The 27,772-nt window shown below is 36.4% G+C and overlaps 2 protein-coding genes across 2 annotated transcripts in view; both read left to right on the top strand.

Annotated features, from left to right (window-relative positions):
- The window catches only part of LOC6653196 (putative general negative regulator of transcription C16C9.04c), a 101,994-nt gene extending 74,222 nt beyond the window's left edge, over nucleotides 1–27,772 (top strand). The window contains exons 10-12 of the mRNA XM_047009682.1: nucleotides 9,854–9,889; nucleotides 26,617–26,829; nucleotides 27,747–27,772. Coding sequence (XP_046865638.1) covers nucleotides 9,854–9,889; nucleotides 26,617–26,829; nucleotides 27,747–27,772 — 275 coding nt within the window. The remainder of the gene's footprint in view (nucleotides 1–9,853; nucleotides 9,890–26,616; nucleotides 26,830–27,746) is intronic.
- On the top strand, nucleotides 24,300–25,506 carry LOC26529221 (plasminogen activator inhibitor 1 RNA-binding protein). Its single transcript, XM_015176416.3, has one exon. It carries the CDS (start codon nucleotides 24,352–24,354, stop codon nucleotides 25,480–25,482), a length of 1,131 nt encoding a protein of 376 aa, XP_015031902.1. The 5' UTR covers nucleotides 24,300–24,351; the 3' UTR covers nucleotides 25,483–25,506.

Below are 27,772 nucleotides of genomic sequence, written 5' to 3'. Positions count from 1 at the left end.
ATTCCACCTCTTTACTATCAAACACTGATTTAGTATGTGTTAACCAGTAACACACTACGAAATCGCTAGCTATTTTTAACTATATATTATTAGGCCAGAGCAAGTTTGACGGACACATGCCACATTAATCAAAGCAAAATATGGATGGATAGTTTGTGAAAGCTTGGAAAAAAAGAATAATTTTTTGTTAAAAGGGTCCAAAAGCCAAGACGTTTAGTTGGCCTGAAAAAATCACTGATGGTGAGTCTGGAGCAGAAGTGGATCTCTAACACACATTAAGAACTGAATCATACTGCATCGCAAATTTAAAAGTTACAATTCGTGGTCACTAACAACATTGACAACAATTCAGGAATTTAATTTTAATAGCAAAGTGGGGATCCCGCTTTAATACTGGGCATTGAAAATAGAAGCAAAAAGTTTTATTAAGGGGTTACGCCACCCCTGAAAAAATAAAAACATTTTTTTTTTGCTCTAAAAATCCTCTGTAGTTTTAAGAATCTTTTACACTTCACATCATATCGGTATTCGAATTAGTTCCGAAGTTACAGCGTTTAGAAGTGAGCGCGGCCGAGTCGGCTCCGACGCGGTACATTTTTACATACATCTTCGAATCTACTGGACCGACTTGGCTTAAATTTTTACCACATATTCTTTACAGTGTAGGGTATCCGCTCACGTAGGATTTTTTTGATTTAAGGAAGCTATGAATACCTGTTTGGAAGCTATGAATTTTTTTAGCCAAAAATGTTCTCCAAAAAAGAGCGTTTTTTGTTCAAACAGCCGCCATTTTGCCAAAAAAATTAAAAAAAAAAAATCCTACGTGGGCGGATAGCCATAGCCTTCCTGAATAACAAGATTTTTTTTTTGATTTTTCGGGTGATGTTTAGCCGAGAAATTTGACACCCCACCTGCAAGGATTTACAAATCATGGTGGCACTTGCCGGCTCATATCTCCGCCATTTTGTTTTAAAAAACATTTTTGTTTTTCAATAAATATTCTTTAAAGTACCCTCAATCTGTGTATAATAAAAGTTTTTTCCTAAATTGTATACTGGCCGCACAGCAATAATTCATTTTTTCACCCGTTTTTTGGACCTCAGGGGTGGCGTAACCCCTTAAGATCTGTCATGAGACAATAACTAATATTTGTTGCAGTTACAAGATTGATATAAATAATTTAATTCAGTTCAAATTTAAATGCATGTAATGGGCCGTTAGTCCCATGAAGACAGGAATAGAAGATCCATCCATGGGTACTGTTATCCAGCAACGTATTTTCGTGATGTTCAAGCCTCAAAACGTATCGCTCGCTCAGCCTGTGGATTTCTTCCTTTAAGTATGGGATGTTCAGGTTTCTATGCAGGAACGAGTTTTTGACATATGCGGGAGCATTTACTATTTGTCGCAGCCCTTGTTTTGAAATCGCTGAAGTAGTTCAATGTTTGAGTGGTAATGATTTAAATTTGTTTGTCGTCGTATGGACCGTTCCAATTTGGGTTGGATGCGTGTTTTTTAGACCCTTTTCAAAAAAATGAAACAGTGTTATTTAAATTGGGTTCAACAAGTTTTCGGCCTTCGAAGTTAACCAAACAAAAAAAATTATCCTGCTGGTGGCAAGCATAATTCGACGCAGGATCGTCTAAAAATTAAATTAAGGGCTGCACTAGATTCAGAATAGAGATCAATCATAATTTTTTTTTGCCAAAATGTCAGCTGTTCAAAGATTAAAATCTGTGTTGGCCTATTTGTTTTCTTCTTTAATGCTAAAATAAATAGTAAACAGAATTGAACAAATTATGATTGAGGTCGAGATCAAAATTATAGCTATTTTGTGTCGATTTCATTTTAAATTCGTTTCAAAATTGCGCGCTGCATCCCTTCCGCCAGTTCAAAAAAATTGGTTACAAGAAAAACACATTTGAAGTTTAGGTTTGCCTCACACGAGAAGACGTTGCATCAAAAAAAAGTTATATCTCCGAAAGTATTTCGAACTTCCAAAATTTCTTTTGGGACAATATTCTTAATATCCAAAACAAATTTTCCAAACCAAGAATACCCGCTTAATAACACAATTAGATGATCCCTAAATCATTTGGAAATATCAAAAAAGCTAACTTCGGCTGTGCCGATGAAGATTTTATAAACAAAAAAAACAAAACCCTTGCAGTCCTTGGCCATAATATTTTTACAAACTCGTTTTCGGTAACTCAATTCATCACTGCACAAACAAAACCTTCAAGGTTTTTGACTGTCGCAATCAAATTCTGCAGACTAATTAGGTTGTTTTATTTCTACCAACTTATCAAATTTTTGCACAATATACGAATAAACGTGTTTTACTAGTCGGCTAATAAGGCGTCGTGTCTCCATCAAGTTTAGTGTGAAACTTGTAACGCTTCTAGTTTCAATTTTTGTAATTATTCAAATTTATGCAACAGATTGAGATTTTTTTAATCGCTCGGTTTAAATGTTGCGAATTTTTGTTAAACCTATCATTCATTTTTACTAAAAAGGTCTTAAATTTGGCGACCTCTTCTAGTACTCATAATTGTGGACTTAATATATACAACTTTTGAATTGATAATCTGTTAAGTATGCCCTAACGATTGCATATTTCATTTTTGATAAAATTTATGAATAAAGTGATCCCGAAATCTTCCTTTTGACTGACTATACATTCGTATCCTCTGTAAAATATTGATGCTAAAGATCCTGTAGGTATAATGTTTGCTGACGATTAAGTGTGTTGAGGAATAAAACATTTACTTTCCACACAACAATCATGAACACCAACATTTAGCACAATATATCATACCTTATACTCATAAGATGCTAATGTACGACATTTCGTATGCAAAACCGGAGACACATACGTAAGGTAAAAGCAGAGACACCAAACGTCGCACAATCATTAGCAACATGGTGCTGCAAATGAAACAAGACAACACTCTATCTTTAGCAACATGTTCAAATCAAACCGTACAGCTGTTCCTATCCTATCTCCTAAACCGATTGAGCAATTTAAAAAAGTTAAAAGCGTTTGCTATACAAATTCTCACGCCTTAAAATTAATGTTTGCGAAGAGTGCTGGCTATCCGTGGTAATATTCAAGGTTAAAGTCAAAACATATTTCCAAGCATGTTTTTATACCATACACCCATACCATACAAAAACTACTAGCTAGAGACACCATATTTGGTAAATACATATACAGCATCACCCATTTTATAAATAGCATAGAAAGTTATGTTATCGGGGCTAGACTGAGACTTCTTGGCATGCAAATTTACTATTCGGGCTCTTAGTAATTATATTATAAACAAAAAAAACATTCCATTTAGATTTTTCGAAAATAATGAAGATTTTATGTCAATAGTGCTAAATTGGGCGAGCAAAATAATAGTAGCACATATTTCCAAGAGCACAAAATTTTAAGGTATGAAGTTTTATTCCACTGAAATAATTTCTAAATAAAGACCAAGTTAATAACATTTGGACTCATCTGACCATAGTATGTTGCGCCATTTCTCCACAGGTCAATTCATGTGGAATTTTGAGTATTCATTGGGTTCTTTTATGTTCTTCTGTGAGAGAAGCGAAATATTCCGAGATCTGCGAGCGTTCAAGTTATTTTCAGGTAATTCTCAGTGCTCTTCCTGGATCTTCACAGCAGATGTAAACGGGCGAAGCCTTATTTGCCCTCATCCATAAGGTTTCTGATCTGAATCCTCTTCTCAAAAGACATATGCGTACCCCGGCCCATTTAAGTCTGCAAATTCGAATACTTTAATGAATCTTCTATAGCGAACATTTATCACATCAAATAGAGCAACAAAAAAAAAAAACCAACCTTCTAGCAATAGTTTAAGTTCCCTGCAAAGAAAGATCCTTCACTACTATTATTTTGCTCGCTCTAAATTTGGCAACTAAGTTTAAAAATGAAGTAGCAAAAAAGTTAAGTCTCCACGTGAAGTTGAAGTGTACTGGACCAGTGTCAGACATTGCTGATAACGGTACTTAAAGGTTTTAAGCAGATCGGAATATTATCTTGCAAGTTATTGTAATAAATATCGGCAAGTGTTATGCGCTCCTTTTTTTTTTGCTCGCAACTGTATTTGCTTAGTAAATGTGAAAATTTTGTATGCGTAAAGATTTTGCCACGCCTCTTTCCTCCCCCGTAATTTGAAAAAACTAGAGTATCTCCCGTAATTTTTTACCTTGTCCAATTAAATTTGGCACACTTAAATTTGATACTAATATCCAGCAAAACACCCAATTCGATCAAAATCGGACTAAAAATAGCCAAGTTATGCATATAAACGTTTTTCAAAAGTTGGCCGTTGTCTGGTGGGGGCACTAGGGTGCTCATATGCTTAAGTGAACGAGATACTGAGATATGCTTGTAAAAAGCATGTGAACAGAATTTTTTAAAAATGCGTAAATGCATTAGTTATTATAAATTTGAAATATTTGTTTTGCTGGTGTATGGTATACCTAAGTCGGCGAGACGACTTACTTACTTCATTTATTTGCGGTTATTTTTATACCTTTACAAAGGGTATTATGAAATTGATCAAATGTTAATTTTTTTTATACCCTTGCAAAAAGGTTATATTAATTTTGGTCAAAAGTGTGCAACGCATAGAAGGAAGCATCTCCGACCATATAAAGTATATATGTAAATAAGTATATAAGTAAAGTATAAATTTGTCAGTAGTAAGTGTAATTTGTAGGAGCGCAGAACTTCCTTTTCTTGGGGGCAGCTAAATGAATTCTTTCCGTTTTTAAAGTGAATAGATGTAGGCACGCATAAATTTCCTTGCACTTGCACTTTTATTCGCAGGTATAATTGAACTAAACTCTAGCTTATCTAAGAGCGGGGAATAATCCCCGCTTGGGGGTCTTCTGCTCTCTGCGGTGACGGTCGTGTTTTTGCATAGCTCCTGAGTTTTTATTAATATTTATTTTCTCTCAGTTTTTAATTGTGCTTAGTTTGTTTACGCTTTCACTGGTGTTGTTTGCTTGACACCCTTGTGTTTTATTTCCATAATTCGCCAAATTAAATAGTTTAAACAGTTTTTTCTGTTTCGTGATTAGTGTTTGGTGCATTTAATTTTTTTTTTTTTATTTTTTCTCTCTCGTCATTGCTTCTGCAGTTGCTCCCCTCTTCGCCCCCATCATACCATCAGTGCTAGTGGCTGTGTTGTTCTCTCTGCTTTGTCCTTGTGCTCAGCTTCTCTCCCGCGTAATCACTTTTGTAAGGCCGCCTCTCAAAGCTCGGCTTATAACTGTTCTTGCACTCTCACTTGTGCTGTGCACTCTCTCTCTATTTGTAATTATTGATTTCTTATCGATAATTATCTTTGTGCTGTGTATCTAAATTTTTCTATTTATTCTTATATATATAAATTTATTTTTTTGTTTTTTGCCTTGTCTTTCTTTTGGCTTTATAATGGCTTGTTGTCTACCTACTTGCAAGCATTCTGATCGTTTTGATGATCAGTATAGAGCAATATCTTGTTGGCTTTGCGATAATCTTATTCACTTAAAATGTGCTGGCCTCAATGGCCGCGACTACGACAAATTTTCTGGTTTGTGTCTAAGCCTGAGCTTGGCTTAATGCGCTGGACTTGCCCATCTTGTGCCAGCCGGCAGCTTGATTTTAGCCGTATGTATAGGGATCTTCGTTTAAAGTTTCTTTCTTTAAACAAACTGGCCAAACAACTAGAAACTAGCTGTCTAACGAGTGTGACTCTAGCGTACATTTATTGTCGCAATTCAAGTTTGTTCCACCTTCTGAGAAGTCGCCCAAGAAATGTACCCTTGAGTTGCCTCGCAAGCAGTCGCCAGCACTCTCTATTACATCGTCTCCCAGTTCACTTTCGCCTACACCATCTTCTTGTCCCTCTTTATGCTCTTCTTTTCAGATTCAAGTACCCATTACAAGCCCTGGTGTACCTCATTCTATCCCTCACGGGAACTCTGATCAATCACAGGATCATGCTGGCTCTCAATCACTTGCTCATCCCAATGTTCCTCCGCCTCCACTAACTGCCTCATCGCAAAGAATTATTTATCTTTAGTCTTGCTCCTGATACTTCTGCTGAGACGTCTGTGGCAGCTTACATTGGTAATATATGCCCTGCTAAGGTTTTAATTCAAAAGTTTAAGTTTTCTAGGTCTCGCAAAATCACCTCTTTTAAAATTACAGTACCAAATGAGTATTTCTCAGCTATGGTTGACACTAATTACTGGCCAGAGGGCGTAGTTGTACACGAGTTTGCGCCCAATAAGCGCTTCCGTCCGTTGCCTGTCCACCTTCCTAATTTATCTTCTGCTGCAAAAAACTAATAACGTCTAGTCTTTGCATTCATTATCAAAATGTAAGAGGACTTTTTACAAAGCTCTCGAACCTTTTCTGTGATAGCCAAACCTTTTCGGCTGACATATTAGCTTTCTCTGAAACTTGGCTTAACTCCTCTGTTTTGGATAATGAAATTCTTTCTAATAACTTTATTTCTTATAGGCTTCATCGTGATGGTCGTCGTGGCGGTGGAGTACTCATTGCTGTTAACTCGAATCTGTGTTCAAGTGTTGCGCCGATTGATCTGCCCTTAGGTGTTGAGTTTATTTGCGTCGAAATTACATGTTCCAACTTTAGCCTTTATATTTCTTGTTCATATATTCCTCCAGCTTCTGATATAACGACCTATATGCACCATGCTGATGCTTTGCAAACTATTTTTAATCGTCTTAAAGATCGCGATTTCCTTATAGTTTTAGGTGATTTCAACTTGCCTAATATTTCTTGGCTTGTTGATGATAATCTATCTTTCTTAATTCCTTCATCTCAACATGTTTTTCTTGATAGCCTACTTGAATGTCCGCTATATCAGTTGAATTCTTTCCTTAACTCTTCTAAAAGAATCCTTGATCTTGTTTTTGTCTCTCTTCTTACACATCTTCTTCTTCTTAATAGCCTTATTTTCTATTTTGATTGGTCATTTCTATTTGAGTGCTGCTTTTCTACTCTGCTCTTAATTCTCTAATGGATAAATGCGTTCCTTATGTTAATGTCTCTACCGTCTCCAGCGCGCCAGTCTGGTTCATACGTAGGCTCTCCGTAACATTAAATCGAGATATTTTAAAAGATTTGGTTCGCGACTTGACTATGCAAATTACTGTGTAGCCAAATCTCAATTTTGTCTTTTAAACACTCAATGCTACAATAATTATATCGTTCGCTGTAAGGTTGAATTTTATAAGAACCCCAAAAGATTTTATAACTTTGTTAATTCCAAAAGACGCTCTAATGTACTACCGTCCACCTTCAGAGTTAATGACCAGACTGCTAATAATGATTCAGACATTGCAGATCTGCTAAATTCTTTCAGTCGACTTATTCTACTACTGTTTCGGATCCCACACATCCCTATCCCTTTTCAATCCCACATTTAAATTGTATGTTTTTTCCTAGTGTTACTGAAGACTGTATTATCTCTAGCTTGTCATCTATGACGTGTTCCTTTGTTCCCGGTCCTGATAATATACCTAGTTGCATCCTTAAAATGTATTCGATTTCCCTATCTAAGCCTTTATCTCTGTTATTCCTTATATCGAGTGAGACTTGTAGCTTTCCTGATATTTGGAAGGAGTCTTTTATTATTCCGCTTTTTAAAAAGGGTAACAAATCGGATGTTTCTAACTACCGTGGCATTGCCAAACCTTCCGCAATACCTAAGCTGTTTGAGAAAATTATTACGTCTTCCCTTCAACACCTATCCAGATCCACTATTTCTCCTTGTCAGCATGGCTTCATGAAAGGTCGTTCGTCGCTTACTAACCTTTTAGAATTGACTACCCTTGTACACCATGGCTTCCGTAAAAAGTGTCCAACTGGTGTTATTTATATTGACTTTAGTAAGGCTTTCGATACAGTTGATCATTCTATGCTTCCTCCGAAACTTAACATCATGGGTTTTTCCCCGAAACTATTGGCTTGGTTAAAGTCGTATCTTATTGGCAAAACCCAAAAGGTGTCTTTTCGTTCCTCATTCTTATTTGTTGTAAAAATATTGTTCTAGCTTAAATAAATTCATTTAATGAATCTTATTTAACCCAAAATGCTACTTTTATCTACACGCTCTGCGAAAGTAACCAAATTTAATTATATTGCAGATGTTTTCGGTTTTAAATAGTTGTTAATAACTGCAAAAATGTCATCCGATTGGTGTACTCACTATCCGTTATATTACCCAAGGTTTTAAAGTAAAAAAAAAACCAGAGGGCCGGGGCTAACTTCGACCGCGTCAAAGTTTGTATACCCTTGCAACTTTTATGGTAACTCTTTCCTTACCTAAAGCCATCAAAGTGGAAAAACGTTCAAGCTAAAAAGGCTAACATTTGCGAAAGAACGGCCTACAATCTTAGTATAGGAAATAACGAAGATTTGATCAAAGTCACTGTTTTCCACCGATTGTTCCTATGGGAGGTATATGATATAGTAACCCGATATTTATCAAATTCGGCACAGTCATTAACAGATATACTAAACTAACAAATATTTAATTTAAAAGCAATCGCGTCAAAAGTAACGAATTTATTGACAAAGGCACAGTTTTCGAAAGATCGTTTCTATGGGAGCTATATGATATAGTCACCCGATCTTGATCAAATTTAGCACAGTCGCTTATATGTGTAATTAATTCACCAATATGAATAATTTCATGACAATAACTCAGAAAATAACAAAGTTATTGAGAAAAGTCACTGTTCGTGACTTTGCCATTTGTATGGGAGCTATATGATATAGTGATCCGATCCGGCTGAATCCGAGATATACAACGCCTGCAGTATATACAAACCTACATGAAAAATTTCAGCTCTGTAGCTTTTACGGTATAGGAGGAGTTTGCGTTGATCCAGACGGACGGACGGACGGACGGACGGACGGACGGACGGACGGACGGACATGGCTATTTGAACTCGTCTCGTCGTGCTGATCAAGAATATATATACTTTATATGGTCGGAAATGCTTCCTTCTATGCGTTGCACACTTCTGACCAAAATTAATATACCCTTTTTGCAAGGGTATAAAAACACATTTCCAAACATTTTTTGTGAAGATATGAATAATCTGGGACTAGTTGTTTTATATATATTTTGTTAATTGAGATTTGAAGTATCATTGTTAAAATTTTGAATTCTATATATATATATATATATATTTCGATCCGATATGAAAAACTAGGGTTTGCGCTGAGCACGATGGGTTACAGGATCAACTGAACGATAAAATTAAATTGCTTCTAAAAGCTAAAAGATATCCGATGATAATGACAAAGCGTTTTTTTCGAAAAATAATTTTTTTTATTTTTGGCACGGTTTTAAAGTAAAAATTTAGTTTTCTAAAAAAAACAATGAATTAAAAAAAAAAGCGACCGGCTTATTTACGTGTAGAATTTTTGTGAAAAATTTGAAAACCATTGGCTAAGTGGTTTTCCCGCTAGAGTGCTCACCGACTTGGAAAATTCTGTTCGTCAGAAAATAGACTTAAAGTTTTTTATACCGAACATTTCACTGCAGGCCAATCAATTGAAGCGCTATATGTTTGTCAGTTTTATTCCAAATTACTTCAAATTTTCACACAACATTCTATATTTTCAAAAAAACTATAATAAATTTACAAAAAAATTTTAAAACCTAAGAAAAATAAAACAGATGCCATTTTCGTGTTTTTTTTGATTCCGAATATACCAATTTTGAAAAAAAAAAGTATTATTTGAATCGACAAAACAATAATATCACTTTATTTATTGTGTTTATTGACCAACAAAAATCTATTTCAGGTATTGATGGATATCAAAAAGGTTCAAATACAAACGGTAAGCAATTAATATTAATAACTGTACAGAGTCTAAGATCTTCAGTAGAAAGTTATTTTTATTCCCTACACTTATAGGTTGAAATTGTAAATAAAAGTTGTCATACTGTGTATAAGCAGATAAAGTAAATTTAATATTTTTGACACGTTCTCTCCAGCGCCCAGAATTAGAATAAAAACGATTTTCTTTTCCTATATTTAGATTATCGCACTTAAAATTGGCACTTAAACAATAAAGTTAGAACATTTTTTATACCATGCACCCATACGGTGAAATTTATTCTTGATTAGGATCAACAGGTGACTCGATCTAGCAATGTCCGTCTGTCCGTTCGTCCGTCCGTCTGTCTGTATGAACAGAGATGAATAAAACCACCTAATATGGTAAGTAGACTCGTGTAGTACCTATGTTAATATATCAACCAATCAATAAATTTTAGCTTCCGCGCCCAGAATTTACATAAACCTGATTTTCTTAAAACTTTAATAGCTTAGTACAGTGGCTTAGTGCGCGCGCTCTCGTTTCTTGTAAAGTTTTGCCATGCCCACTTTCGCGCCCGCAAATAAAAAAAAAAGTGCGTCTAACGGCTAGACACGATAGAAGTGAAACCTTCCGTAACACAAACTGAGAGAGAATGAGACGAAAGCAGCATTAGGAGCGGGATAATTATGGGTTCATTATAATATTGCTATAAAGGTCATGTTTTTTTTTCTTCATTTTATTATTATTCATCCTCAATGTTTTCAATTTCAACAAATGATACGAGTGGCTTATGATAGCTAAAATATGATACAAATGCTTTGGTTTCGATGTTGTCAACATATCTTCGAAATACCGCGTCAATTGTTGTTTTTGATCGTGTTGTTGATTCAGTGCGATTGTTACACATTTTTAAACTGAATGTTGTATTGAGAAAGTCAATTAAAGGAACCGCTGTGTCCAATGCAAAATTTACGTTAAAATCGCCACTTAAAATCATTGGAACTTTATCGTAATCTTTTCTAAGTATCCGCGATACTTCTGGTGTATACTTTATTTAATTTTCATGAATGAATTCCGTGATGCTATTTATTGATTGATTCGGTGAAATATAAATTGCCACAATTAAAACTGTTTTTCCATTGCTCAATCTGGTTTCGCATGCATATATTTCTCCCACTTTAGAGAGCTGAACAGACAGTGATTCTATATACTTTTTCGAGTCGTTCTGTTGTTAAGCGCGCATCTCATTTTCGCATTGTCGTTATGTCTCTTTTTAGAGACACGCGAGCACACTAACTACACAACTCGACGACAATTTACAAAGTGTCGACGTGGCTCTGTTGTTAGTGTGCTCGCTTGGCGATCGGGCGGCCGGGGTTCGACTCCCAGCTTGGTAGAAGTTTTTCGTAATGCTTTTTATTCATAATGCTTTTTATATATTTGCATCTCATTCTCTCGCAGCGAGCACACTAACTACAGAACTCGACGGCAATTTACAAAGTGTCGACGTGGCTCTGTTGTTAGTGTGCTCGCTTGGCGATCGGGCGGCCGGGGTTCGACTCCCAGCTTGGTCGAAGTTTTTCATAATGCTTTTTATTTATAATGCTTTTTATACCATACACCCATAGGGTGAAATGGTATATTAAAGTCGCCAAAATGTATGTAACAGGCAGAAGGAAGCATCTCCGACCCCACAAAGTATATATATTCTTGATCAGGATCAACAACCGAGTCGATCTAGCCATGTCCGTCTGTCCGTCCGTCCGTCCGTCCGTCCGTCCGTCCGTCCGTATGAACACCTAGATCTCGGAGACTATAAGAGCTAGAGCCACCAAATTTGGTATGCAGTCTCGTGTAGTATGTACGCTTATCGAGTTTGTTTTAAATTTTTGCCACGCCCCCTTCCGCCCCCGGAATTTACAAAAAACAGACTTTCTTAAAAAGTATAACAGATAGAAACATCAAATTTGGTTTATATACTCGTTTAGTTAGCGCGCAAAAAATAATTGTTCCAACTTTTTGCCACGCCCCCTTCCGCCCCCGGAATTTACAAAAAACTGATTTTCTTAAAAACTATGAAAGCTACCGACATTACATTTGGTATGTAAGCTAGCTTAATAGACGCGCAGATATTGACTATTTAAAAATTTTGCCACGCCCATTTCCGCCCCTGCAAATTAAACAAAACTGATTTTCTTGAAAACTAACAAAGCTAAAGTCACCAAATTTAGTATGTATACTAGCTTAGTATGCGCGCAGAATATATATATTTTAATATGTTGCCACGCCCACTTCCGCGTCCATAATTTAGAAAAAACCGATTGACTCTTGCAATTTTTTGACCATTGCGATCAAATTCGGCAGACTAATTAATCTTATCTATTTCTACCAAACTACCAAATTTGATTGAAATCGGACTAGAAACATACAAAATATACGTATGAACGTATTTTGCTACGCGATCCCTAAGGGCAGAATTGGCCGTTGGGTAGTGGCGGCGCTAGAGTGCTCGTGTGTTTGTAGAGTGAGCGAGATAGCATATGGTATGAGGCATGTTAAAACAATTTAATAGACAAACATTTGGTTTTCGAAATTTTAAATATTTGTTTCCCCTGGTGTATGGTATACCCAAGTCGGCGAGACGACTTACTTACTTCATTATATATTTGCATCTCATTCTCTCGCAGGCTAAATACTATAAGATCTATATGTGTCTCTGTTTAGTGTCGCTTTTTCGTTTCATCGAGTCTGAAATCACTCCCAACGATTCTAAAGAAGTTTTCACTTCAAAAACAAAATAATAAGAGAAAATATAATCCCACATTACGTGCCAATATACAAATAAAAACTTCCTTTTCATTCCGCGTCGAAGACCTTAAAACGCACTATGCATTTTAAAATGCAAAAATCATAGCTTCTAAACAATTTGAAAAATTTGAAAAGCATTTAATAGAAATCAAACTTTAAAATGAATGTTTGCCAAGGGAGCTAGGTATTCGGGATGCTTTAATATTTATGTTTTCCACTAAAATTTGAATTTAATTTTCATCACTAATGAAATTTTTTATTGTTTAAAACGACTATATGAGGTTTTTTAATGTCTTAGTTCGATTTTTATACTCTTGCAAAGGATATTATAAAATTGGTCAAATTTTTGTAACACTTATACGTTTCCGACCACATAAAGTATATATATTCTTGATCATCATGAGAAGCTGATTCAATATAGCCATGTCTGTCCGTTCGTCGGTGCGTTTTACTCAGCTGTCTTAAAAGATATTAGGCTGAAATTTGATATTTAAGCAACTTATGGGTGAGATGAAGTATGAAAATTATCCGGATCAGACCTCTATATTATGTAGTTTTATAAGCGAATTAGATGAAGAGTTGTAGTATTCACTAATGTGATAGTTTTAGATTTGAAACATCAGATGCCAAAATTTCAATAAAGATCGAATAAATAGATTACAAGTTACAGTCAATATAAATTGGCTCTGCCCAAACGCTACCGGCATCAATGCCAGCAGCCTACTACGTCATTGCTCGAATCATCGAATCATCATTGCTCAATCATCACACGCATAAACACACAGACGCAACGCTACATAAACTGCATGTGTATGCGTATGTACATATGTATGTATGTATATGCATGCAATTGGTTTGCAACGAACATGGGGAAAGAAAAATAAAACGAAATTGCGAGAATAGCGAAATAAAAAGAGACTTTGAAGGTTTTGTTTGTCTATTGATGAATTAATTTACAGACAAAGAATTCGAAACAGATAAAAATATATCTTTTTTTTTTACTTTTTCGCTGTGATTGGCAAATTTTTTCAAGTGAATGACAAATTTATAGTGTTGCATTCGCAAAATATCTATAAAACGGTCAATCGAACGCCTGAGAAAAACTAAAAATGTCTATTCTGAGTATTCACCATTAAAATGGGAAAGGACTTTTTACTAAGCTCTCACGTAACTATTACAGCCAAACCTTTACACTGACATATAAGCTTTTTTGAAACCTAGCTTCTTCTTCTCTTGCGTACTATATAATGAAACCTTAGCTGAAAAGTTTGTTTGTTTGTTTGATCGTGTTGGCCGTTGTGGCGCACTGTGGGACAGAAATTTCCAATCCACTCTCAAAAAAGGTTTTGTGAATTTTCAATATGGAATATTTTGTTTATGTACCTACATATGTGAATAAATGTCCAATACATATTTAAAATTTTTTTGTAAAAACATGACCGATATTGCCGTCCAATTTGGGTAGAATTAGCGATAGAAACCCCGGAGAAAACCCGTTCGGTGGTTGCTAACATTCGTGATCAGATTAATAATTTAACAACGTCTAAGATACACAAAGAGAACCAGGTAACAGAAATAACTTAAGTTCTCACAGACACAAGTTCTGCAGCTGTGTGCACGGTATGTGGTTCCAAACCAAGCGAGATGAATAATTTGGAAAGAATAGATACAAATCCGGTTAACATAAATGCATACGAGTACAGCTTCTCTACATTGCATTCTTGGATTAGATGCATGGAGTTAATTTTGCATTTTCCAAATAATCTCTCGTTTAAAAAATATCAAAGAAGCTTACATCGGCTATGCCGAAGTTTATATACCCTTGCAGTCCTTGGTAATAATAATTTTACATGTTTGTTTTCTGAAACTCAATTCATCAATATACAAACAAAACAACTTTACTCTCTATTTTACAATTTGTTCTTCTTCTTCCCTCATTCCCAAAGCAAAGCAACGCACGCATACACATACAGTTTATGTAGCGTTGCGTCTGTGTGTGTATGCATGTACTCTGTTGATGACGAAAGACGTAGTAGACAGCAAGAAGCGCTGCCGGCAGAGCTGGGAGCAGAGCCGATTATTATATTGACTGTAATTTGTGTTATATTTATCCGATCACATTCAAATTTTGGGATCTGGGGTTTTATATCCAATATTATCACATATGTAAATTTCATAGCATACTCCAATTTTTATGAAAATGTTTCTTCTAGTACTTCTAGAGCTATATGATATAGTGGTCCGATCCTGATGGTTTTCATACTTTATTTTTCCCGGGTAATAAAAAACGCCGAAAAAAATTTCAGCTCGATAGCTCTTAAGACGGCTGAGTAAAACGCATACGCACAGACAGACGGACGGACGGACGGACGGACGGACGGACGGACGGACAGACGGACATGGCTATATCAACTCAGTTTCTCATGCTGATCAAGAATATATATACTTTATGGGGTCGGAAACGTCTCCTTCTGTGCGTTACAAACATCTGACCAATTTTATAATACACTCTGCAAGGGTATAAAAATGGACTGCAAGAACTTCGGAAGACCACTTCCGCCTACATTATTTAGAAAATCCGATTACCTGTCGCAATTTTTAGATTATCGAGATCAAATTCTGCACACTCATTAATGTTACAAATTTCTACCAGCCTACCAAATTCTGCACACTCATTAATCTTACAAATTTCTACCAGCCTACCAAATTACGAAATCAGACCAGAAAATATAATATATATATATATGTACATATGATCGTGTCCATAAGGGCGGTAGGGTAGTGGCGGCGCTAGAGTGCACGTATCATATGCTATGATGAGTCATCTAAAAACAATTTAATAGACATACATTTGGATTTCCAAATTTGAAACATTTGCTTATTTGTTGCATGGTATACCGAAGACGGCGAGACGGCGTTTTCAATCGCAGAATAAGTCTTTTGACAAAAATAAAGTTGTAAAATCGTAGATGGAAAAGACGAAGATTTGGCAGAGCACCTACAGTTGTGTTAAAAAATGTAGCAGCGCATCACCTTACAACGTTTATATTAATTTTTCAACGTGTTAAACATTAAAAATTTAATTTTTATATCATATGTTTCAAACGATGACTATGACAAAGATGAGAATAGTGATTAGATTCCGTTTGGTTTACAATAGTTTTTATAATTTTTTAATGACTTGCGAAACCATACATCAACGCTCTCGAGGAAGACTGACGTGTTTTTTTCTAAGCTCCCGCGTTTTTAACTTTTTTTTTTTTCAAATTGCACCGTACCTCGCGTTGCGTTTCTGTGTGTTTGTGTTAATAATTTTAACAACTTTAATTTCTGTTTCACTTTTTTCTTTTCTTCCTCTCTCTCCGTCCTTAATCTCATTTTTTGTTTCTTCCTTTTAAATCAGAAGCAACGCTCATATGTTGTTGTCGTGCAATTTTTATACCCTTGCAAAAAGGTATATTGAATTTGGTCAGAAGTAAGCATCGCCGACCATTCAAGCAATATATATTCTTGATCAGCACGAAGAGACGAGTTCATATAGCCATGTCCGTTCGTCCGCCCGCCCGTCTGTTCGTCCGTCTGGATCAACGCAAGCTCCTCCTAGACAGTTGAAGCTACAGAACTAAAATTTCGCATGTGGGCTTATATATACTACAGGGGTTTTATATCTCGGATTCAGCCGGATCGGATCACTATATCATATAGCTCCCATACAAACGCCAAAGTCACGAGTGACTTTTCTCAATAAATTCGTTATTTTCTTAGCTATTGTAATATTGGTGAGTTACATTACACCTATAAACGACTGTGCCAGATTTGATCAAGATCGGGTGACTATATCATATAGCTCCCATAGGAACGATAGGTGGTAAACAGTGACTTTTATCAATAACTTCGTTATTTCCTATGCTAAGATTGAAGGCCGTTCTTTCTCCGTTTTGCACTAGTCGTCATACATATTTTGACGAAATCGTTTTGTGCCTATTGAAGCTGTCCATGCGTATTACGGTTAAATAACGGTGCGAAAATTACTGTCAAAACAAAGAATCTGTTAACACCTATGTGCATGCCAAATTTTAAGTTCTTTAGCTTTTCCATTCTCTTTCTGCTTATAAGAATGCAAGCGAACATCAAATTTCTGCGTGGCTTAATTATTTTGACGAAACTTTCGTGGTTATTATCTCGCAAGTTTAAGCAAGAGTAACCAAAATTTTTTTCATAGTTACGCATTGGTGAACATTAAACATTTTTTTTAATTTAATACTAATTGAATAATTTAAAAGCATGGGGAAAACGTCCGAGTTAAGCCTCGTTATTAGAGCTTCAATCGTTCAAAACGTATACTACTATTAACAACTTGCCAAGATTAGGTGCTAAACGCAAAACAACGGTGAATGATGACAGAATCCTTTTGCGGAAATTCAATAAAACATTCAGTTAAAGCCTCAATCTGCTGCAAATGGATGGAATGGGATGGCCAATAACCCAATCAGTAAACATACTGTTCGAATACGTTTGAAAGAAGCAGGTATCAAGACTTACCGATCGAAGAAAATACCTTACATCTCTGAAGTCGACAAGGCGAAAAGATTGGCTTTCGCAAGGGAGCATCAGCATAAGCCAAAAGTGTTTTGGAGGAGCGTTCTTTGGACAGACGAAAGTTCCTTTGAATATGATTCGTCAAGGCAAAAGATTTTTGTAAGGCTGCCGCTGGTACAACGAAAAAAAAATGGGACCGTTTGCCAGACAGTGAGTCATGGTGGGGGTTCTGTGATGTTCTGGGGATGCATTTCGCACAATGGGTTGGTGACTTGGTTCCCATTGAAGGACAGATGAACTAAGGCCAATATTTGAGAATCCTGAATGACCATGCTTTCCCTTCCGGAGGCAGGCTAATCAGCATATTGATCACGAAGTTTTTGAAGGATGTTATTGTGAAAACTCTCGACTGGCCCCCACAGAGTCCAGACTTAAAGGTTATTGAAAGCGTGTGGTCCCTCATTAGGCGGAAGCGGATTGCATCTTTGCATAAAAGCAAAGAGGAAATCATTTTTGAGATTACTTCCATTTGGAACGAAGTGTCTGCGGACATTCTTGAATCTTTAGTGGACTCACTTTTAAGACATCAATAATTATCAAGGGGTTCAAAAATGGTAAACAAACTAATGTCATATACACTGACTTCAGCAAAGCCTTTGATTCCGTTAATCATACCATATTGCTTTCTAAGCTGAGCGACATTGGGTTTCCACCCCTTTTCCTTTCTTGGGTTCGAGAATATTTAACAAATAGAAAACTTTTTAAGTCTTCTTTTTCCGTTTCCATTTCTGTGACCTCTTGTGTACCTCAAGGTAGTCATCTTGGCCCTCTGCTCTTCACACTATTTATTAACGATCTTCCATTAGTCATTGTTCATTCGCGTGTGCTTATGTATGCTGACGATGTCAAGCTTTGTCTTACTTATAAAGATACAGATTCATTTAGTCGGCTACAAGCTGTTCTTAAAAACTTTCAATCCTGGTGCCAGTTTAATCTACTAAATCTTAACACTACCAAATGTAAGGTAATGACTTTTTTTCGTAACTCTCCTCAACTGGTCACGTATATTCTAAACAACAGCCCTTTAGAACGTCTAAATAATATGAATGATTTGGGCGTACTTATGGACCATAAGTTAAATTTTAACACCCATATTTCCACCACGGTCGCAAAGGCCATGAGTGTCCTGGGTTTCATTAAAAGATGGTCAAAAGAATTTGATGACCCCTATACAACTAAAGTTCTTTTTACTTCGCTTGTCCGTCCTATTTTAGAGTATGGATCTTGCATTTGGTCACCTCAATATGAGTCCAACCAGATTAGACTAGAATCCGTTCAAAAGCAGTTCTTGCTATTTGCTCTTCGTGGCTTAAGCTGGGATCGCAATGTCAATTTGCCTTCGTATTCTAGTAGACTTCTCTTGATTAAACTTCCGTCCCTAACTAACCGTAGAATTATGCTTGGTGTCATTTTTATGCACAAGCTCCTAATTGGTGATATCGACTCGCCTGAGTTATTAGCTCAGGTGAATCTGTCGGTACCATGTAGACGGAGTAGACATCCTTTAATACCTTTATCCCTTAGTCGTTGTTCTTCTAACTATGCTATGCATGAACCTTTTAGGGTCCTCTGCTCTGATTACAATCTCCTATCCCCTGTAATCGGCTCAGAGTTTTCTATTAATATGCTTAAAACATCTATCCTATCCCATTTAGTTAATAGATAGCTATAGTATAATGTGTTTGTCTGTCTTTTCTATTGTGTATTTTGTCCACGCGATTCGTGCCGTGCGTTATACGGCTGCACCCCTCGGTGGGTCGGGTGGGAGGTGGTCAGTTATCTGCTTGGTCTCGCGCGTAACAGGCTTTGTCCTGGTGACGTAGGGGCCACTTGAACGTAATGCGCATAGTATCGTCAACGTCCGCTAAAAAAAAGACGGCTGCAAAAAGTAATTGAAGCAAAAGGGGACTACACATTCTATTAAGCGAATCTATATTTCAAAGCCCTTTTATGTTTCAATTGCTATTTTAATAATAGAAATCACTCGTCAAAATACTTATGCCATCGGCTGAAAATCAATTTAATTCATAGCTTTCTAAATTTCAAAGAAATTATTTTTGTTCAATTATTCTTAAGTTTGTATTACCGAGATGCAAGACAGAAAAAAAATTATTTAGTTCTACAAAGCCAATAAAAAGTTATACGCAAAAACAGCGACTAGAAAGTTGCAAGGGTATTTCACTCGGTCAAAGTTAGCCCCAGCCCTCTTGTTTGTAATAATCTCCCCACCGTTTTTTGCGCTGGGATCCAAGTGTACAACTTCCATCTTATTCTAGTCGACTTCAGTTAATTAACCTACCTTTTTTAACTAATCGTAGAATTAAGCTTGGTGTAACTTTTCTTTACAAACTTTTAAATGGTGATATTGACTCTTTCGAGTTGTTGAGCCAAATTAATATTTCTGTTCCATCAGAAGGACCATTAAGGACAATTAATTATTTATTTATTTATTTAACACAGCAGTCGACGAAAAAGCTTAAGCTAAGCTGTAAAAAGACATGATTTTCCACTTTGAGCAATTTAACGATTACAGGGTATCCTATATCCTTCCTGAAAATCGTCTTCGATGCGATTCGCGATTGTCGGTATACACTCATGGACAAAAAAATAGGTGTGAGCCGTAGGACTTGACAAATGGCCATATAAAAAATATATGACAAGTTCTACGATCATAAAACTGATTCTCAAAGATTCTTAGTACTATCATGAAGTAAAATAAGTAAGTCCAAAGTACAATAAAAACGCTTAAAAGAAATGTGGGCTATTTTAATTGGTTAACCTAAAAACGGCCTGGACATAATAATAGGTGTGTTTTAGACATGATGGAAAAAAAATGTAATAAAAACGGTCCAAATGCTATTTTTTTTAATGTGGATAATATTGGAATAAAAAAGGCATAGTTAGACCTTTTTAACCATAACCCAATATTCAGTGACAACTGAATATGAAATCTAGCGATCAAATAAAATATTAGCGCATCCCAAATAGGAAGTATTTTTTCTCTATCGATATCCACGAGATGCGTGCATATATCCTGCAGTGATCATATTATGCTTTATATAGAAAAAAAACTTATGAAACCGGAGCTCCTGCCTGGGCATAAAGCTGCTCGTTTACAGTTTGCCAACAAATACAAAGTTTGTACTCTCAGTTAGAACTGTATGGATATTGTTTTTAGTAACCAAAAAATGTTGAATTTAAATGTACCCGAGGGGTAGCGGGTGTAATTCCCGATTTGCGCGCCCCAAATCAAGTCCATGTGTCCAATTTGTATTTGATTATATGGACGGAATTCCCGTTTATTTAAAGGACTCTTAAGTGTTTTATATCGCATAAAATAAATGCACAAAACTATGTTGAGTTGTCCGAGATCGTTTTTGTGCAATTTAGACTGGATACATACATTTTCTAGCCTGATAATGCACCCAATCATAAAACAAAACTCACAGAGGCTTATTTAAAAGTCTCTCAAATTCTTATTTTAGACTGGTCAACATGCAGACTACACTCAAATCCGATAAAAAATCTTTTAGGCATCTTGATTTAACGGTCTTATATCCACGGAAAGCAATTTCCAAATATAAAGGGCTTAAAAGAAGCCATTTTTCGAGAATCGGACAAATTGAGCATCCAAATGCTCCAAAACACGCTTAATTAAATGGCAGCTCGTATACTGCAATTGGTAAGAAACAGAGGAGAGGGCTATTCAATCGTTTAAAGTTTTTTCAGATGGTTTTGATTTTTAATTTAAAAATTAGGACACAAATTAACAATTTGTCCCAGTTACTTATTTCGTTTGAAAATATTTTGTTTGATTTTTTTCTAATTTTGCCAGAAGTTTTTTTCCATTTTAATGAGGTGAAATATATTTATAAATTTAAGAAGTTTAAAGATAAATTTATTTTATTTTAATATTTTTTTTGGTTTAGTTGGTATAGATCGTAATGTAGTGTCCCACTTACTTATTTCGCGCACCTTACATGCTAAAAAGACTTCATTTTCATTCAGGTGAAAAATGTTAGGGAATGAGCAGAGCAAAGTAAATCGAAAAAACTGCTCATCGATGGAATGCGAGCAAAATTATCTGGGATTTGTGCCCACAAGAATTAGAATAATTGTTATATTAAGAATATTATTTATTAAATTAGGTAATTATTAACGGAACAATGGGTTTTGACAAATTATGTATTGATTCATTTATACACACGTCGTTCGTAGTTTTCTCTAGACTCCCCGTTTTCAACTTCGCCTTGCCACTTCGTCTTCTCTTTCATTGCCACTTCGTCTTCTCTTTCATTGCCACCTCGTCTTCTCTTTCATTGCCACCTCGTCGATCAGCTGCTTCGGGAGTAGGTCTGGCCTTACAGCGTTACCATACCATACCCAGATCGGCCATCCTTAAATGCATTTACCCCAAATGCGTCGTCGTCTATTTCAAATCCGTTATCATCGGCTTTGGAGTCATTTCCATTTTCGTCGTCTTCGTCGTTAGAGGTGTCCTCCTTAAATTAGTAGTTTTCCGCATCGCCTTCATGGTAGTCATTATTGGTTTTCAGCATCGTCGTCATCATCTTCGTAATCGTCATTCTTATTATCATCGTTGTAATTATCATTATCATCATCTTCGGAGTAGTCATCATCATTAACGTCGTTATCATCATCTTTATCATTGTAGTTATCATCGTTAACAGCATTGTCCTCTATCTAATCCCTTCGTAAGTTTTCTTAGCTATCAGCAACATCTTCATCATCGTCTACATAAGGGATCCATTTCTTCATATATTCGGCGCAAGTAGTTGTATTTTTTGGACCATCTACAAAGTGTGTATCTTTAGTGACATCATAAGTATCCTTTGATTTGACTTGAGTTATTCGATAAGGACCTAAATACTTTGGTTTTTACTTCAGTCCAACTCCGAATTAGTACGTTTAATTGCAACAAGATCGCCTTCTTTATGCATTGATGCATTTTTTCGTCGAAGATTATAAGTGTTCTTGTTTTCCTCTTGTAGATTTACGATTTGCTGCTTCGCATGCTTCCTTAGGTCATCTCTTTTTTCGCTAAACATAGCTATCATTTCCTCATCAATTATTTGCTTCAATTATATAACAAACTTCGTACGCATTTTAACTCCAACTAATATCTCGAACGGCATAATATCTGTGCTTCTGCAATGAGTTGAATATATTGTTTGCTGAACTCTTCCAACAAACTTATACCATTTGCTCGGGTCATCAACAGAAAGCTTGGATAAAACAGATATAATAATAGCATTAAGTCTCTCTACTTGCCCATTTGCTCTAGGCAGTCCGGTAGTAACAGCGTGGTGAAGTATATTCTCTGAACGGCAATACTCCTTAAAGTCTTCTGATGTGAAAGCAGATCCTCTATCTGTAATAATCTGGACTGGGTTTCCAAATGTGAGACTTTGTGCTTGCAATCTCGATATAACTTCTTGGGCGGATGTCGTCTTAGTCGTATATAACCAGCAGTATTTGGTGAATGCATCTATAACAGCTAGGATGTGTTTGACCCAAAAAATCAATGTGGAATGTTTGCAGTGGTTCTTCTTCCTTAGGCAATGGATTTAACATTCCCTCCTTTTTTCCTTGTTTGCGGTTTGAGATAATACACGGGATGCAGCACCTAATATGTCGTTCAACTTTGGCCTCAAGTTTCGGTATATAATATTCTTCCGCAATTATGTCTTTCGTCTTCCTAACAGAAAAATGTCCTCTCTCATGAGCTTCTTTGATAAGATCACGCTGAAATGATATTGGTACAACTATTAGTTCAACGTTGTTCACCAGCTTACATAATAGACCGGCTTTCATAAAGTAATCATGGTGTGATGCTTTTTCAGATAGAATATCGATAATTGCTTTTATCTCGTCGGCTTGTCCTTGAAGATACTTTAGTTTGCTGACTGCGCTTCCATCGTTGAATAACATTACTGGATTTCGGCTTAAGGTGTCGGCATGCCTTCCTTCTCGATGCTCCACCTCGAAGTTATATTCTTGTAGCATTACAATCCATCGGTCCACTCGTGTGCCAACGTCTCGTTTTTCCATTGTTTTGGTGAAAGCATTGCAGTCGCTTACGAGTTTGAAGCGGGTGCCAAGTAAGTAGACTCGGAATAGTATCTCCAGTTCGTAGCTTGAAAACTTCCTCTGTGCGTCCGTTGTGATCCTGCTCATATAATATACGGGGTGTAGTTGTCCATCTTCAGGTGGGACTTGTAAAAGTACTGCTTCAAAAACTCAACTCTTTTCTTTAAAAACTGAATTTTTTTAGTTTGATCATCAGTCCGTAATTTTCACACTGCTTCAGGACTTTTTTGAGATTTGATCGTCTTCATCTTTAGCTGGAATAATGATGCCATCTACATATGGAATCGCGATATTTTTACGAGTCAGCTCTCTAAACATAGCATTGATGTGGCTTTGAAAAAAACTAGAAGAATTCGCTAGTCCAAATGGTACCCTCAGAAACTGGTATTGCCCGTTGTGGGCTATAAACGATGTATATTTTCGGCTTTCCTCCTCGACATCAACATTGAAGAATCCATTTTTCAAGTCAATAATGTTTAAATCAATCTCGTTAACATTTAATGCAAATATTGTCATCAACACCGAGATTTCTGTTTCAAGCTCGATACTCTCACTCTATTTTTACTTCCGCAATTTTACAAAATTCTTTGCCTAACAGCAAGTATTCATTAAGAAATTGTGCATCAATTACTAGAAATACCGATTTGAATTCTTGACTGTCAATTACAAATAGTTTTTCGATTGAACCCATGGCTTTGACCGCGTCGCCATTACCAAAACCAACTAAAAATTTGGTGCACTCATAGCTTTGACTGTTTTATTCTTTTATAAATCTTTTCGGACATAAGATTGAATTTACTTCCAGTGTCAATAAAAGCATTCATTTTTCAACCGTCGATTGTTATCTCTTTATACATACGAGATTCCGTTTCGAATTTCTTGCTCTAAATACATCGAAAACTGATCCTAATAAAGCATTGCCATACTTAGGTTAGCGTTTAATTTTGAGTATTGCTTAAATCATGGACAGTTCAGGAAATAATCGTTATGAGTTATTGTTTATGGACGATGACGCTGGAGCTCCAGTCGTGCCAGTGGTCATAAATGCCGGTGCCGGCGCTGGCAACGAGAAAAAGAAAACTGAACGCCCGGCCACTGTACAACAGAAGAAGAGCGAGCCTGAAAAGGAGAATAAGCCAATTGTGCCAAATAATAAGACGAATGCACCAGTTAAAGCTGGCACCAATGTGCCGAAGGCAAAGTTGCCGGCGCCTGTTGGTGGACAAGTGATACGCAACAAAAATGCTGTATCAAACGGACAAGCCGGTGAACCACGCGCCATGAGAGGCAACAACCGCGGTAATTTCCGCGATAATAACCAATCAGGTGGCGGGGAATTCGGCAATGAGTTGCCCCAACGTCAATTCCGTGATCGCGAAAATCGCGGTGGGCCGGCACCACGTTTCCGCAATGGTGAAAAATTCGGAAAGCGCGAATTTGATCGTCAGTCAGGTTCCGATAAAACAGGCATCAAGGCAGTGGATAAACGTGAAGGCGGTGGTGCACATAACTGGGGCTCTGCCAAACAGGACATTGAAGATATTAAAACTGGTGAATCAGCCCCAGTGGTGGACAAGGATGACTCGGCAAATGAACAATCTGGCGAAGCTGCTAACAACACACTGGAAGAAGAGGAAGCCAAGCAAATGACTCTTGACGAATGGAAGGCTCTTACTGATAAGCGTGCTAAGCCCAATTACAATCTACGCAAGGCCGGCGAAGGTGTTGACAACTCGGAATGGAAGAAGATGGTCGTATTGAACAAAAAGAAGGAATCCAATAGTGAGGACGAATTTGAATATGATCCATCAATGTATCCTCAGCGTGTGGGACGTCTTCAGCGTATTGTGGATATTCAATTTAACTTCAATGACGGTCGCAAAGGTGGTTTCCGTAAGGGCCCTCGTGGACCCGGTGGGCCTGTCCCGCGCGGACTCGGAGGTCCTCGCTTCGACTTTGGTCCTAACAACAACAACACCGGATTTGAGCGACAAGCACCAGTGGCCAGAGCTAATAAGTTCGGAGATAAACGTCGTCCAGGTGGCAAACCATTGAAGGTTGATGACGAAGATCAATTCCCCACTCTTTCCTAAGCAACCTAGACACCATACCCTGTCTGCTATGTATACCCCATAAATATTTTGGGTATTGCATATTTCTGGAGGAGTTCCTAAAACTCCTTTTTGGTTTTTCTACACGGTGTCTGTGTTGCTTGACATTCAATTACTAAAATAGTCAGCCATGCTAACTCATATTCCTTAGACTTAAACATTTTGAATTTTCTATCATTTATGCATTTAAATATTAACTATTGAAAATAGTTTGGAATGTTGATGAAACAAATATACATCATTTATAGAAACTAAAAAAAAAAAATACGTGAGGTTGATGTGTTTAGTTTTCGTGTATTACTTACCTCGCGTTTTTTCGATTTCTTGGGACAATCTTTGCGAATATGGCCAAACATGTTGCATTCAAAACACTTTTTACCTTTGTTTTTATCGTCACAGTCGGCGGCTGTATGACCTTTAAGACCACAATTGAAACATTTGATTTCTTTATTTACACTCCGAACTTGCTTTGGCTGAGAACTGCGATCACTTTTCGGGATTTGTTTATTAAAACTTAGTACATTCTTATTCTCACTCTTAGATTTCTCCCGCATTATTTCGTAGCATTTAAATTCGTCTTTAAAGTCTTTTACGTTTTTAGCTCCATTGATTTGTTCGTACCACTGTCGTCAATACCATCAATAACATACTGGATCAATGCAGACTCTTCGATATTTCCTCGTGTATATAACTCTTTCATAAGCAAAAAATATTCTTGTAAATTCTCGCTCTTCCTAATTTTCCCATCAGCCATCATTTTATGCAATAGGGCACTGTGTTTGTCGTCAATTTAAATTCATTAAGTAGCGCCTTTTTTAATTTCAACCAGTTAGAAATACCTCGTTCGCTCGCAACAAAAAGGTTTGCTAATCCTTTTAATGACCGTTTTGCGAATATAAATATTTGTAAATCATTCCAATACATTAGCTTTGAAAGATCTTCGAATTCATTAATCCATATTTCAATGGAAAGAATATCATCACCATTAAATGATGTAATCGAATCTTCGACATCATGAAAATATGTAATTAATATATTTTATTTACTTATAAATTTTAAAAAATATGTAATTAATATATTTTATTTACTTATAAATTTTAAATTCTTTAAATTCAGAGTGGGAGGAGGCCTTTAAAAATGTCATGATGCGGAATAATAGACATGTTGAAGAGCAGCTTATGCATCAGCAACATCTACAACAACAACAGCAGCAGCATCACCAGCAGGTTTTGCAACAACAAGAAGAGTTCATTCGTATGCACGAGTTACAAAAAAGAAATAATACAATCAATAATCTGCCTTTGTCTCAGATATCTGGCTCACCCGCAGGTAAGCTTCCTATATTTATCGTCTTGTAATAGCCATTTGGCTGCAAATCATTTATATCGTATTTATTAAACATATATTTCGCAATATTTCCTACTGCAAGTTTTCGTGATTGAATATTTGAGGTATTTCGCTTATATAACATTATACGATCTTATGTAATGTTTGCAACGACCCCATGAAGTAGATAGATTATTAATTAGCGCGCTTCATTGTTGAATGCATTGTTAAAATGCAGCCCCAATCTTGGCTCTAGTGTAAAATGCCCAAAAGTTGTGGAAAACTAGGTATAATCACTAAATATGAATATCCTTCAGCATTTTTGGCATATTTAAATGCCAATTTTTGGAAATAGCTACACTTTTGACAAAAAGGATCTAAAAATGGCTACTTAAAAGCAGTGGCAGAAAATCAACACAAAAACAGGCCAAAAATTTGTGAACTAGAACTAAAAAAAAATGATATCCTCGAAAAACCCTTAGTCGTCCCAACAAAGTATAAAATACTGTAATTTTACACCTTATTTTCCTATTTTTAACAAAAATGGCGGCTGTACCTACTATTTTCAGTGACAGCATGTTTTCGTACATTTCAGAGTATTGACACATTTTGAGAAAAATGGGATTGGTGATCATCGCTGCCGACATCGCGGCCTACAGCCAACTAGGTAATTTCTCGAAATTATCAGAGCACACACATACAGTCGCGTGCATGCCGATCACTGATACATGTACAATCAGGATTCCTCAACTCAGGATTCGAGTACAGCCTATTTTAAAATTACCTTGCAAGTTCTACGATTCGAGAACTGATTCTTAATGATTACTGGTAGTATCATGAAGTAAAATAAGTCAGTCCCAGTAATAATTACCAGCCTTACAAATTTTGTTGACCATAATTCGTAATACCTATTTTTTTAGTTGGCCAGAATAATAGGTGTGCCTAA

This window comes from Drosophila willistoni, assembly GCF_018902025.1.
Source record: "Drosophila willistoni isolate 14030-0811.24 chromosome 2L unlocalized genomic scaffold, UCI_dwil_1.1 Seg168, whole genome shotgun sequence".
Lineage (NCBI taxonomy): Eukaryota > Metazoa > Arthropoda > Insecta > Diptera > Drosophilidae > Drosophila > Drosophila willistoni.
Note: the sequence above shows the minus strand (reverse complement) of the source record. Positions and strands in the feature narration are given on the sequence as shown.